The sequence below is a fragment of the Zophobas morio genome, unplaced genomic scaffold (assembly GCF_036711695.1).
Source record: "Zophobas morio isolate AGI-343-1 ecotype UQ-CSIRO unplaced genomic scaffold, CSIRO_AGI_Zmor_V1 ptg000012l, whole genome shotgun sequence".
NCBI classification, from domain to species: Eukaryota; Metazoa; Arthropoda; class Insecta; order Coleoptera; family Tenebrionidae; genus Zophobas; species Zophobas morio.
Genome location: NW_026972117.1, coordinates 16,684,074 through 16,700,268, shown reverse-complemented (window position 1 = coordinate 16,700,268; position 16,195 = coordinate 16,684,074). Strand labels below are relative to the sequence as shown.

The window sequence follows — 16,195 nt, the reverse complement described above, 5'->3', positions numbered from 1 at the left end:
GATACTTCCACAGAAACAGTTATTGACATCAATACTGGAAACGAAGCTGATAATGAGAACGAAAACCTTCTACTACCCAATAATGAAACTAAAAAAAAAGTGGAATTTCGTTGACAAGAAACAGCTAAGCAAACATAATTAATTCGTCGGATCAAGTGAAAGCAGTTAAAAGGTCAAAAATAAAAGAAAAGGACCCACAAAGATACAATTTAGGAGATAAAATGCATAATTTTGGCAGGCCAGTTGTTACCGGTAGAGTAAATTCCAAAAAGTTTTGTGGAAGCTAGGAAATACCTATGGATTTATATGTCAAACTGGCTATTGTATAACTTAACTCCGTTCACATATACCTAGTAAAATTTTACAACTCCATTATGGCAACAAGGGACCATAATAATCCTTGCGGTTCGGATCCATTATAAGAGTGGTTTGGCTTAAGCCACTTAAGTCATAAAAGTTTCAATGATATATGTCACGTGAGTTTTGTATAAGACCAGGTATTGAACCAAGTGGACTCTGACAATGAAATCAAGAAATCGTCATTCAAAATAGATGATGATCTAGATTTACAGAATTTATTATACTCCAATGCATTGTGGTCACAAAATGTGATAGTTCATCTGTTCAACTTTGTTCGAGGAGGACTTAAACCATTCACAAAACCTTAGTTTAGGAAATGTAAGTGACAAAAATCAACTCACTTTTAAGTTGATATGTTTAAATATACAGTCCAAATGTCAAGATGGTTTTAGGCGGGGTTTGTCAATCGTAAGTACCATTTTTAGCTACCTTGTATATGTACAAAAGTGTCTGGATAATAAGAAGCACGTTTCCGGTGTATTTTTGATTTGTCGAAAGTGTTTGATAGTATCAATCTAGATTTGGCCAGGGGCGGCTGGTGCCCGGGTTCACAAGGGCACGTGTCTCCCCAAAATTACAACGTCTACAAATACACTGTATATAGCAAAATAGTAATTTTCAATATTTAAAAAATTATCCGGAAATTTGTGTCATAATTATCAAAACTATTTTTTTTAACGCGCTCCACTTGTACAAAATGTATCAAAACTTACATCCACTTATATCTTGTGTCTTGGATATATGATATGTTGCGAATGAAGTGCTGATAAAAGTCGGAGACCGAATCATGGCTGCTTTAGACGTTTTTTTACACCGTTGCCAAGGAAACCGTGCGTTTTATCGCGGTATTGAAGTGGAGTCAGGTCCTGTTCCAACAGTGCCTAGCCACAGTCACTCAATTGTGAGCTTTAATTTTCATTCTGTCCGAGTGAATTGTTTGATTTTAAATAATCGACGGTAAAATTTTAGTGAAAAATTTAGAGAGAGCCACCCCCGATTTCTTAATAAAAAAAAGTGTTCATGCTAACACGAGGGACTTTGATAGATATGTACAACAAAGGAGTAATATAATTTTGGTTGGCGACAATTTTTCACCGCTTCAGTTTAAAAACAGCTCTAATTTTCTATAAATTAGCGAAGAATAGACGGTTAAAAAATAATAATAATACTGGAACTAGATTGAGAACATAATAATTCATTTTCTATGATTTCTTGTATATTGAAATGTATACATAGCAAACATTGAGAAAAATATGCTGGGTTCTAACCGTATATGCTGGCAAAATTTCAGAAAAAACGCTTTTACAATAAGGAATGAAAGTAATAGTTTCACCCTGTACATTAACATGTTCATGAAAATTTGAATTATTTGAAAATTAACACACAGGGATTAAAACATAGGTCAAAATGAGGCTTCAAGTCGAACCGTTTTTCAGTTTAGAAGTGACAGATTTTACCCTTAATAATTTTATCAATGATTTTATTGCTGTGTAAACTGTGTATGTTTAGACGAACACATGAAAACGCAAAACACGGAATAAGAAAAACGTTCCCATTTTGATAAAATCAAATATACAGGGTAGGTCATTAAAGGGTTTTTGATATCTTATTACTTATTATCTTATTAAAGATAGAAAAAAAGTTGAAATTAAAGATGTATGGTTTTTTTAAGTAGAATACATTAAAATTATTCCCAACTAAATATACAAACTGTTCTGTTTTTGAAGAGCAACAACTTACATACTCTGGTTCGCAATAATTTAAGCTTTATAATTCCAGTCTGTTTTTGAAATTCCGATGCGATTTTGGCACGTTATTATGATTTTCTTGAATTTATTTGGTTAATACAAGAATTTACAAATAATGTCAATAGTGTTATTTTTGGCTTCAATATTGCAAGATTTTACTGTGAGAAAAACAGAAGTATACGCGTCTTGTTATTGTATCAATTGAAGTGAATTATAATGTACAGACTGTTTATAAAAAAACCTCTGATTCATCATAATTTTCAAATATAGATTTTTTTTCAAATAGAACACCCGGTATCATATTACTGCACCTTACTCTGCTGTTTGTTTTCTTTCTTTCGATACATGGATCTTTCTCTTTAAAAAATGAAAAATTGTAGAAACTATCACCTTCAGATTTGGAAAAACTTAACAAAAACGAAAAAAAAAAAGTGAAAGATGCAGTAATAAAATATGCTTGTTTTACTTGAAAAATATATCAGTATCTGAAACCCGTACCTAATAATTTAAAAAGTGGTCGAAAGTTGTTTCGAGAGAACATCCCCCGTACCAAAAATTCAATGAACCATATCCAGCATTTTTGAAAAACTGTAAAATTTGATGTTGCAAATTTTATTTTTTACGAGAAATCATATAAAGTTGAAATGAAAATATGTATATATTCTTAAAGTAAGTGTTAAGAAGCGTGTTATGCATATGTTTCAAATGAGTTTTTACTTTATACAATTTTGTGATGACTTAATCAACATTTTTGCAAGGACACGTGTATCAGTTTGGATTGGTGCAGTGTAACACTAAAAAAATAGTATTGTGTTCCCAAAAATTTCCAAGAAAATGGAGTAAGCCGTCTCTGATTTAATCAATCAAATAACCTGGCTCATTCATTAATTTTTTTGAGCCACCTGTATCAGCAAATATATTTTGATTAAAAATATTAAAATTTAAAATTTTTTCAAAATTGGTCGAAATTGATTTCGACAGAACTTCCCTCGCTTCTTTGAAAAATTAGTTAGGAGTTAGATGATTGATTCCTCCAATGAAATAATGAGTGGAAATATGTTCTCAAACGATAAATTTCCTAGACGTTTTTTCCAAGCCAATGTACAATATTTACTAAAATTTAATTTTCCCACATCTATTGAGTACATTTGGAAAGAGTCTCAAGCCATAAATTCTCGACCCTATTTTTATATAGAAGGCCGAAAAGTTGTGTGGTTGTTATAGCAGGATGTAAAATACTCCCACACCATTTCGACAGGTATTGTAAAAAGTTAAATTAAATCCCAAAGTTGTTTTTTCGAAAAATGTTGACTTCTGCTAGAAAATGTGGGTGGTTTGTCCAACTGCAACGAGTGGTATGGTGCGTTGTCCATTACACCACAGACTGTCGTTGCAACTTGTTTAAACCACCTGATTTTGAAAAAGTATGCAGTCCATCGGTTTGTGGTAATCTCTATACTTATTTTTCGATTTTAATAAAAACTTGCATCCTTCTAATAAAAAGGTCGCGAATATAATTCACATGTAGAGGCGTAAGTGTATCCAAGAATTCTAGATGTTTCGAAAGAACTGACAAATTTCTAGCATAAAATTCACGGCCACCAACTAAACATGAATTAGAATCAAGGACTAAACTATAGATGCATTGGACCACAACTTCTAACTTGACTTTTTCATACTGACAGATTTATCTGAGGTCTGTCAATACAAAATTTTACTTTGAATGTCAATTGCCCAAAATGAAAAATTTTCCATTTCTCATCACCCTGTTAATACTTGCACTAGTAATAACAGCGTATAAACCCACCCCCAAATTTTGCAAATTAAAATGTGGCGACGAAAAAAACATCGCCTGCGAATGCGGCGTTCGTGGAGGTCGAAAGGAAGACCTCAGCGACCTCTACAAGTTTCGAAAGCACATTCTCAATGTACACAACGATATTCGCAATAGTCTAGCCTCGGGAACGTCGACAGAGATCTCGGTCAACTCTTCAAAGACCTGGTACTATTTTTCTTCGCCTGTTTCCAACATGTATGTTCTCAGTTACGACCTAGAACTCGAGTACGTAGCTCGTTGTTATGCCGTCCAGCACGTTTTTCATCGTGATAGGTGCAGACGAACTTCGAAATTTGTAAATCCGGGTCAGTTTATAGCGAGATTTGAAAAAAAACCTCGGATAGAAGAAATCACGAGGTTCGTATATGCCACTTTGTGAGTTTGTACTGAAAAATGTAATATTTATTGATTTTTATGACTTTTAGTAACAATGAAAAACGGAATATCAACGTTAGTACGATTGATAGTTATGGAGGTTTCAGAAGCGGTATAGATCAAAAACCTATTGAAGATTTTATCCAAATGAGTTGGTGGTCGCACACTCATATTGGTTGCGGTCGAGCCTATAATCCGTATCCGGTTTTCAAGATGGATGCCTATGTTACAGTTTGCAATTATGGTGGTTTCAGAAATTCTAGTGTCATAGGAGAACCTGTATTTAAAAAAGGAAAAGCGTGCACGGAATGTGAGACGAAGGCGACTATTAGTACTAATAGTACTGATAGTACTAACAGTACTAATAGTAGTAATAGTACTAATAGTAGTAATAGTACAAATAGTAGTAATAGTACTGATGGTGGTCCATGTAATAGCGTGTATATGAAATTGTGTGGTACACTGGAACCAATACCGACTGACTCGGTTCAGCCTATTCCTTCTGGAAGAGTAGAACTTCAAATAACCAACGTTTTTCTAATTTTTGGTGGATGTTTGTGTACTTCAGTATTCTATATGCATTAAAATCGAGGCGAGTTATTACACCAGTTATTATCGATTGTGTTTTCTAATTGTATCCATCTGACCGTTTTTGAAATTTTAGATACAGTTTGAGACTGTCATGTATGTGGAAAAATCCAAACCATTTTATCCACACACTTACACACCTCGGTCTCGGCAGATTATTTATTAACTATTGTAATTTTCCAAAAACAAACTCTTAAAATATCTGTCAATACACGTCCACAGAAAACTAACAGTGACATCATAACTTTGTCCATAACTGAAATAGAAAATTACATCACCATTGTTGGTGAAAATTGATGAAATTAAGCCATCTAAATAAAGAAAACCTCCCGAGGTTCGAAAAATGTTGCTTCCAGATGAAAAAAAAAAGTGACGGATATGAATCCTCAGAAAAAGGGGGACTTAGATACATCCCCAGAAACAGTTATTGACATCAATACTGAAAACGAAGCTGATAATGAGAACGAAAACCTTCTACTACCTGATAATGAAACTAAAATAAAAAAAAAGTGGAATTTCGTTGACAAGAAACAACTAAGCAAAAATAATTAATTCGTCGGATCAAGTGAAAGCAGTTAAAAGGTCAAAAATACAAAAAGGAATGTAGGAGATAAACTCATAATTTTGGCAGGCCAATTGGTTCTGGTACAGTAAATTCCAAAAGCAGTTTTGTGAAAGCTAAGAAATACCTATGGATTTATGTGTACTCCATTATGGCAACAAGGGACAGTAATAATCCTTGCGGTTCGAATCCATTATAAGGGTGGTTTGGCTTAAGCCGCTTAAGTCATCAAAGTTTTAATCGTATATGTCAAGTGAGTTTTGTATAAGACCAGGTATTGAATCTGCACAAGTAGATTTACAGAATTTATTATACTCCAATGCATTGTGGTCACAAAATGTGATAGTTAAACTGTTCAAATTTTTTCGAGGAGGACTTAACCATTCACCAAACCTTAGTTTAGGAAATGTAAGTGAGAAAAATCAACTCACTTTTAAGTTGATATTCTTAAATATGTATAGAGTCTAAATGTCAGCATGGTTTTAGGTGAGTTTGTCAATCGTAAGTGCCATTTTTAGCTACATCGAATATGTAGAAAAATGTATAAATAACAAGAAGCACGTTTTTCGGTGTATTTTTGATTTGTCGAAAGTGTTTGATAGTATAAACATAGATTAATATAGATGGGACATACAGGCTGATTTTGCAAAACCACCCTTATTGACATTGGAGTCCTCAACCGCCAAAGACAAGCGCCAAATTTAAACAGTCGATGCCAATAAAAAAACTTGTTTCACTACAACTCGTCGCCTGAGAACTACAGACCAGAGGGCGCTCAGGCCAATGTCGACTCTAATCGTTCAGAAGCGATTTGGTTGGTTTCCTGCAGAAATTATAGATCGGTCGTTTTTTATAACGACTAAGTGAATATTTTTGGTACGTATTTAGATGATTTTACATATTTTGTTTAACTAAGAATTAATTCTTTATTTGTGTTTTTATATTAGCAAAACGTCTTAAACTAAGAATATTGTTGAAATCGTAATAACCCAATGGATTTTTTTCGGGAAAATGTTTTGGAAACATTGAAAATCGAAAAATGAAACATCAGAAAATCGAAAAAATGTAAAATTTAAAAACCGAATAACGAAAAATCGAGAAATCGAAACTGCCAAATTTAAAAAATCGGATAACTGAAAAATCGAAACATCGAAAAACTGGAAAATCTAAAAATCGAGAAATCGAAAAATCAAAAGATCAAGAAATCGTGGAGTCGCAAAGTCGAACAATTGAGAAACCGAAATAGGCAAAATCGAAAAATTGAAAAGTTAAACATTGAACAATTTATAAAATGAGAAATTAACAATCAAAATATCGAAAAATCCAAATCTCGATAAATCGAGCAATCAAAAAACTTAAAAATTCGAAAAATTGAAAAATTGAGAGATTGAAAGATCAAAAGAACAAGAAATCGAAAAGTGATGAAGTCGAAAATTCGAAAAATTGACAAATCGACAAACAAAAAGTTAAAAGTTGAAAAATTGGAAAAGCGGAAAAATCAAAAAACGAAGAAATGGAAAACTGGAAAAACTGAGAAACCGAAATAGGGCAAAATAAAAAAATGAAAAACTGATAAATCGAAATCCTGAACAATCAAATCTCGATAAATCGGGAATGAAAAATTAACAGATCGAAAAATTGAAAATCAGAACATCTAAAACCAGGAAGTCGAAAAATCGAAAAATTAAGAAATATTGAAGAATTAAAATATCAAAAGATTGAGAAATCTAAAACTTAAAAATCCAAAAATTGAAAAATCGAAAAAGTAAAAAGGTAGACACATCGAAAAATCCAGAAGTCAAAAATAGAAAAGCCGAAGAATTGAAATATTGAAAAATCCTAAAACTGAAATATCTAAAAACTGAAAAGTCGAAAATTCAAAAGAGTGAAGTCGAAAAACAGAAACCTTAAAAAATCGAAAAATTGAAAAATCAAAAACCTGAAAAATCAATAAATTAAAGAACTGAAGAACAGAAAAATCGAAACACTCGAAGGTCAAGAAATGGGAAAATCAAACATCGATTAATTGAAAAATCGAAAAAATGAGAGTTTATGAAAGTCAAATTTGAAAACTTAAAAAATCGAAAATTTGACAAAATGACAATTGAAAAACAGAAAATCTAAAAATCAAAAGATTAAGAAATCGAAACATTTGAAAAATTCGAAAACCTGAAAAATTCAAATATTGAAGAACTGAACTGAAAAATCCAGAAATCGAAAAATCTAAAATTTTAAAAATTGAAAAATCTAAAATTTTAAAAATCGAAAAAGTAAAATAATCAACGCATCGAAAAATCCAGGAGTCAAAAATCGAAAAGTTGAAGAATCGAAATATTGAAAAATCTCAAAACTGAGATATCCAAAAACTGAAAAATGAAAGAAAAACTGAAAAATGGAAAAGGTGAAAAATCCGAAAACTGAAATATCCAAAAACTGAGAACCTAAAAAGTCGAAAAATTGATCAATCGAAAAATCCAAAAAGTGAAGTCGAAAAATCGAAACCTTAAAAAAACTAAAAAATCGAAAAATTGAAGAATTGAAGAACAGGAATATCGAAATCCTCGAAAGCCAATAAATGGGAAAATCAAAACATCGATTAATTGAAAAATCGATAAAATTGACAGTTTAAATGTCAAATTTGAAAAATTTAAAAATCGAAAATTTCAAAAAACGACAATTGAAAAACAGAAAATCTAAAACCGGAAAGTCGAAAAATCGATAGTTTAAGAAATCAAAACATTTGAAAAATTCGGAAACATGAAATATCGAAAATCTGAAATGAAAAATCGAGAAATCGAAAAATCTAAAATTTTAAAAATTAAAAAATCTAAAATTTTAAAAATTAAAAAATCTAAAATTTTAAAAATTAAAAAATCTAAAATTTAAAAGTAAAATAATCAACGCATCGAACAATCCAGAAGTCAAAAGTGGAAAAGTCGAAGAACAAAAATATTGAAAAATCCCAAAACTGATATAAACTTAAAAATGAAAGAAAAACTGACGAATCGAAAAACTGAAAACTCCCAAAACTGAAATATCCAAAAACTGAGAACCTAAAGAATCGAAAAATCAAAAAAGTGAAGTCGAAATATCGAAACTTTTAAAAATCGAAAAATTGAAAAATCAAAAACCTGCAAAATCGTAAGCTCGAAAAATTGAATAATAAGTAAAGTGAAAAATCCCAAAACTGAAATGTCCAAAAACTGGGAAATTAAAAAATTGAAAAATTGAGAAATGAAAAATCAAAAAAGTGAAGTTGAAAAATCGAAACCTGAAAAAATTGAAAAACCGAAAAACCTGAAAAATCAGTTATTTAATTGAAAAATGGACAAATAAAGAGTTTATAAAAGTCAAAAATTGAAAAATCGAAATATTTAAAAATCGTAAAATTGATGAGAAAAACTGAAAACCGATAAATTAAAAAATTGAGAAATTGTAAAATCCAAAAATTGAATAATAAATAGGAGTAAACTGAAAAGTACCCAAACTAAAATTTCGAAAAACTGAGAATTCGAAAGTTGAAACAGCAAGAAATTATGGTCGAAACCGGTTGGGATATGTATCAAATCACGAATCATGGCTTATAAATCAAATCGTTTCCGAACGCTTAAAGTCGACATTGGTCTGAGTGCACTGTGGTCTGTAGATCAAACGAGTTCTCATACGACCAACTGTAATTCGTGCGACCTGAATTAAAGTAAAGGAAATAGTAAGCAGTTTGTAATATTCTGGTAAATCTAATGTCAATTTGTCGAAAGTAAAACGCGTCGTTAAAAATATTATGACATTTTTTCTAGTTAATTTTATTCCTAGTTAGAAACTGTGGAAAAACAGGAAAAAACTACCTACTCTTCGAATCGGGAAATGGATTTTGAGTCGTCCAGAGGTCTGTCTTAGGACCCTTGACATTTTTATTAGACTTAAATGATTTGCCAAAATATCTTAGTGCCAACCGTACAACACTTTTTGCATATGACGTCTCAGTAGCAGCAACTGCTGACTGCGTACAAAACAAGTTATTGAAAGAATTCTCCTGGTGGTGTAAATATAACAAATTAACTGTTAATTATAAGAAAATCAAATGCTTAAAATTTTCTATCAATAAAAAAATGCTGAATTGGAACCTAGATTTGTTGATAATAGAGTATCAATTTTCGACATCATCTAAGTTTTTTGGTGTTTTAATAAATCCAAACTTAAAATGGCAACATCATTTAGGCTAACTCTGCGCAAAAATTAATAGTTCTTATTATGCTTTATTACAATTAGAACATTGTCTTAACTAAGCTTCAGTGAACTCAATATTATCATATAACTTTCTGTTCTGAGGAAGTGTGGTTAATTTCAATAGAGTTCTAATAGCACAAAAACGATTCTTGTGTCTCATGTTTAACATCAGATTCCATGCATATAGTATATTCATTTTAAAGTTTTGCTAAGTTAATATTATTCGAACCGTACAACACAATGGTAATTCAAAATCATTGTTAGTGTATTCTTTTGACCATAATTAAGTAAATGTAATTTGTTTCGTTGTTCACGTTTCAATCGGACTCACATGCTTTGAATTATTGCTGTGGAACTAGATGTAATTATCTGCAAAAAAAATAAAGTTTTTTTTGCCACTCTGTTGCTTTGAAATGAACTCGTTCACAAATGCAGGACCTGCCATGAAAACTACAAAAGAATTTCTAATTTACATAAAAAAAACTGAGTTCGGAATCAATCTTTGAAAAATTATTAATAAAACGATGAATGTTACCCGTTCAATTTTTTTAGCGTCAAAATTGTAATATTTCGAACTTTATTTTTTTATTTCAAAAATCGATCTCTAACTCTGCCTTTCTTGAATACAATACATCATTATCCGTCATTCCGCATAAGCACCGTCGCTTCCACTAACATAATTATACAACTTTATGCAAATCACCTACCTTCTGTACATCGCAAGATGCCAGACACTGCGACTTCTCCTCCGGCTGCATTTTGAACATCAACTTCACAATATCTGTCGCCCCTTGAGCACAGGCCAAATGTACGGGGGTGGAAAGGTCGTGCTGCTGGGTGGAAATTTTCGCTCCCGACCGCAGACACAACTCCACGGCTTTGATGTCACCCCCATGAACAGCCGAGTGTAAGGGAACGTTTCCCTCGGAATCATAAAATGAGATCATCTCTTCTCGAGAACATCCGCGTGCTTCGCCCCATTGCAGGAAAATCTCCAAAGTTTTGGAGGAGGCGTTCTTGGCGGCTTCGTGGATGGGGTAGTAGCCGTTGTTGCAGGGGCGCCGGGGGCAAGCGTCGAATACGGAAATCTGAAAACACGAATCAAAGTTAAATTAATCCTCGGCTCCATCTTTCAATCGTGAAAATTTGTTGGCATGGTATCACCTTCCACTCCTTCCAGAGTTAAAGTTCATGAATTTAATATAAGCTTAGTTATTATTTCTAGAGAGCGGATTTCTAGGTTTAATGTTTTGTGAAAAATGTAACCACTTCAAAACTTTTTTATATCTGTAACTATGATACAATTTGGAGTCATTTGACACATTTTTTTAATGCTTATTTGCTTTTTTTTCAATTTTATGCATATTAAAACTTTTATGCTTATTTAATGCTTTTTTCGACGAATATGAGTTTTAATGCATATTTTGTTCAAATGCCGGCCTTATCGGGATGACAAATACTTGTTAGTTAGGCGTATCGTAGCGTATGCATTTTACCTGGATTTGACCATTGAAGTACACTTACTCAAGACCCTTTCTGTGAATAGGTTCCGGTTGTTTGGGTAATAAAATTTTATTATAGGATTGTATAAATACTCCATAGATTTTATTACTTTAAATCCTTACTTCCGTTGATAATGAATTAAAGCTTTTAACCAGATGTTCTTTTTCGGTATTTTGGGGCAAGACCGTTGAAGATTTTCTAGAAAAAAGGATTATTGTACCCAACTACCTACCTTAAAATTTTTCTAATGGAAACTTTTAAGTAAATGAACCGTTTATTTCACAACCATCAGTCTATCTCATCTGTGGTAGTACAGTGTTATACGTGGTTCTCCCTTGTTACATGTTGAGTTCTTTTTGGTAATATTATTAATATTTTAAAAGAATGCCGAAAGTAAAATCGACGCCGGATGAGTGGATAAGGGATTTTCCAGAATTAAAATTAGAAAACAACAAAATATTCTGCAGAGCTTGTGTGAAAACCGTAAGCCCACTAATTTTCTTTTATCTATTTTCCTTTGTTAATCCTGTATATGTACGTTGTTTTAGATTCAAAGTGATAAAGAATATAACGTGACGCAACATGTCAGAACGACTCTTCATGTAGAAAGGAAGAAAATGTTTGAAGTTTCTAAAATTAAACAACAGACCACACATGAATCAGTTGCATCTACTTCCACAAAAGATGAGCAGTTTCAGTTTAATTTCGGTTTATGTAAAATGATGATCCAGTCCAATATAACTTAAAAAAAAAATGGAGAAAGGCCCTCTTCAAGAATTCCTTGAAAAACACTGCAATCGACATATTCCGGTTGAAAGTACTCTCCGAAAAAATTATGTAGGCCTAGTGTTTCAGCAAGTTTACAACGAAATTAAACATCGCATTGGAGATAATTATTTATTGTTCGCTGTCGATGAAACAACCGATAGTTGTGGAAGATACGTGGCAAGTTTAATTGTTGGAATATTAAATGAAAATTTCCTTAGACGAGGGTATGTAGTAAGTTTGATTACCAGATTTGTAAATGACAGTCTTACGTCACTATTTTTGCCAAAAGCCGTACCGGCGAATAAAATTTTATTGATGATCTCGGATGCAGCTCGTTATATGTTGAAAGCAGGGAATAATCTAAAAATATTGTACCTCAATTTAATTCATTCTACTTGCATTGCCCACGGTTTAAACAGAGTGGCTTAAGGAATACGTTTGCAGTTTCCTATACTGTTAATAAATTAGTGGCAAATGGAAAAAAGATTTTTGTTAAAGCCCCACTATAAAAGTGCAACATTTTAAGTAAAAATTTCCAAACATACCATTGCCCCCAGAGCCGATTATAACGAGGTGGGGAACATGGTTACAAGCCATATTTTATTATGACAAATATTGAAAAATTGAAAGCGATATCGATCACGAATTATTATAAATTAGCTTGCTGTGATCATGGGAAAACCAACAACTCTGGCAAATCAAACCTCAAGTGCTGAATGTGTAATGATCAATGTGAGTGATCTACAAGAAATGATCCAGAACATCGTAACAGAATCCGTCAAAATATTGCTGGTCCAAATCAGTGACCTATCCAGTGAGATCAAGAGTCTAAAGCAACTCCGTCATCTTTGTGTGAGCAATACAGGCAACAAAGTTTCGGCAGAAGAATATCCGACCATCACGGATTTTGAAAGTGACAATGAAGATTATGTGTCAAGCGATTCAGGGTCATCGAATTAGACGGTAATCAGAGAAATACCAAAAGAAAACAAGGCAACAGAGATAAAAGGAAGTGCCGCAAAAAACCGCAATAAAGGGCGAAAAGTGGACAAAACGACAGCACGTAAAACAGTCGTCAGAGGCTGCCACGATTCAGAAAATCAAACATCAAGCTTCAGTGCAGCAGCACGACGCGCATGGATCTATGTCGGTAGGACTCACACAAACACAACACCAGAAGATATTGAAAAATATCTCCAAGAAAGATTCTCAAATCACAATTTTATCGTTGAACCACTTCCAAGAAAAGAGGATGCTACGAGCGCTGCTTTTAAAGTTGGAGCAGATTTCCTCCTCCTTGACCAGCTCTACAAAGGAGAAAAGTGGCCCCGAAACGTGATAGTAAAAAAATTTGAACTTTTTCGCCACAAACCCCGCCCCGCAACATTCGCAAACTAACATAACTATACTTGTTCTTAATATACAGTCAATTCGTTCGAAATTAACAGAATTTGAAGTTCTTTTGGCGGAAGAAAACTGCTCACTAGTTGGAGTATCAGAACATTGCTTGTATGACCAAGAACCGGAAACTCTGGCTATACAGAACTTCTCTACAAAATCGTACTTTTCCAGAAAACCCGCGAAGCACGGAGGCTCTCTCATACTATCCAGAAATGACATAAACTGTAAGAATATTGAAGAACTAACTCAATTCTCCGTGGAGAATCACTGTGAAGTGTCAGCAGTAAGTGTTAGTATCATTGGAGTAGTGTTTATAAACTTGTACAGGCCACCATCTGGTGATTTTGACTTATTTTTAAATGTTTTGTCCAAATTATTCGGCATAAGTAACTCACTTAAATTAAATGTTGTATTAGCAGGTGACTACAACGTCAGGTTCGACTACGACAATCAGCAAAAGAACTTGCTGTGCGACTTTATGCGCTGTCACGGGTTAGAATATATTGTAACCTTTCCAACTCGGAAAGACTCGTTTTTAGACAATATTTTTACCAATATAAATTCATCACACTATGAGGTAAGTCCAGTCAAAGTACAGATATCTGATCATCAATCAGCAATAAAGCTAAATTTGAAGCTTTCTACGGCTTCAAATAGAAAATTGTTAACACAAAAAACCATAAGACCGATTAGTGAACTTGGTAAAATTAACTTCTAAAATTCACTTAAAACCGTTGACTGGAGTTTTGTCGATGACACTAGCTTAGGTATTAATGCTAAATTTTCTAGGTTTACTGAAATCGTTACGCATTACGGAAATCTTGCTTTTCCAGAAGTTCACAGAAAAATTAAAAACAGCAAAAGCTTTAATAAAATAAATTGGTTCGACAAAGAATTATTTGAAATGAGAAACACGCTGAATTCTTTAAACACAATAGATTCTGTTCTAAGAACCGAACAAACTAGAAAAGCAAGAAACGAGTTTCGTACTCTATACAAAAGTAAGCTAAAGTCCAAGAAAATTAACTATAATAAAAAAGCTATCGAAGGCTCTAACAATAAGAACAAGGCAATGTGGAACATTATTAATGAAAAACGTAATAAATACTCGCAAGCAATAAACGATCTAGATAGCTCAATTACTAGTACTGAATTTAATAATTACTTTACAAATCTGGCACCCCAACTTCCTGCAACAACATCAAAAATAGATGCTTTAAACTTTCTAGCACAAAAAGTCCCGCCATCCAATTCAGAAACTTTTAGTTTTAGTGAAATTTCTTGCATAACAACCAGAGATGCCATAAATAGTTAAAAAAAAACAATTCGAATGATGTCTATAACCTCAATACTAACCTGTTGAGCACAGTTAAAAACATACTAATTTCCTCCCTAACAAAGTTAATAAATATCTGCATTAGGGAATCTACTTTTCCTGATTGTTTAAAAATGGCGGTTGTAGTTCCGATATATATAAAAAAGGTGACTTGAATAACCCAAGTAATTTCCGCCCAATTGCACTACTGCCAATTTTTTCGAAGATAATAGAAAAAGTATTATTTCTTCAATTGAGCCGCTATTTCGAAAGTAAAAAACTATTCACGGGAAATCAATTCGGGTATCGAAAAAGCTTGTCCACGGTAGACGCTGTTCTCAAGTTACAAAATTATATAACATCCTGTTTCGAAACAGAAGAAACAGCAATCGTGACATTTCTTGATCTGTCGAAGGCTTTCGATTGCGTGTCACATAACATCCTTCTGAAAAAGTTATCTGCGAATAATATTGATGAAGAAAGTTGCAAATTAGTAAAATCATATCTAGAGAATCGTCAACAATTAGTTAAATTTAACAAAACATTTTCGGACCATCTTCCGATTAATCAAGAAGTACCCCAAGGTTCCATCTTAGGACCTCTCCTATTTTTCATTTTTGTGAACGATCTACCAACTAACTTAAACTCTGATTCAGTATTATACGCAGACGATACCACATTGCTAAACAAATTAATATCGGACGTAGCACCAGACATGGTCAGTGCTGAAGCGCAATCGGAAGCCTTTGATTGGTTCACAGCGAACAATCTTGTTCTGAATGTTGACAAATCAACTACGATGATTTTTACTTTGAAGAAAGTAGAGATGCCACCCAGCTTTCAATCAAACACTAACTTTCTGGGCTTTAGTTTGGACTCTCATGGGTTAGTCATGGAGAAAATACTACAAAGAAAATCAGCAAAAATATCTTCCTATTGCGACATTTGAAAGAAAATTTACCCAGAGAATATTTATGCAACATTTACTTCGCTTTATGTGAGTCACACTTGATGTGGAATATTATTATGGGGACATACTAGTATACGTCATAGACTTTTTCAATTGCAAAGAAGAGCAATTCGGATTGTCTCAAACTTAAAGTACAGAGAAGATTGCCGAGAACAATTTAGGAAGCTAAATATAATGACGCTACCTTCTTTGTACATTTTTACTTGCCTAAACTACATTAAAAAACATGAAAATGAATTTTCCGCTCATAGTGACTTTCATGAATACAACACAAGACATAAAAACAATTTGTGCCCGAAAGAAATAAGACTGAAGAAGTCCCAGGATGCGGTTAATTATTTCACAATAAAGTTTTATAATAAGACTAGCTGACCCCGTGAACTTCGTTTCACCTACAATTTAATTTTGAATCTGCAAAATCGAATGCTTTGAAATCTTGCACATGTTTTAAACATATGATAAGCATAATAAATTTGTATTCAAAATATATTTACTTATCCCCTCCAAAAAATTGATGACGTCAGCCCAAAATTTTGCCAAA

The 16,195-nt window shown here is 32.8% G+C and overlaps 1 protein-coding gene across 5 annotated transcripts in view; it reads right to left on the bottom strand.

The window, feature by feature from the left end:
• Window positions 1-16,195, bottom strand: part of LOC135127912 (transient receptor potential cation channel subfamily A member 1) — a 97,613-nt gene that overhangs the window by 13,408 nt on the left and 68,010 nt on the right. For all 5 annotated transcript variants that reach the window (XM_064054599.1, XM_064054600.1, XM_064054601.1 and 2 more), the window contains exon 7: window positions 10,405-10,785. In XM_064054599.1, the coding sequence (XP_063910669.1) occupies window positions 10,405-10,785 (381 nt within the window). The remainder of the gene's footprint in view (window positions 1-10,404; window positions 10,786-16,195) is intronic.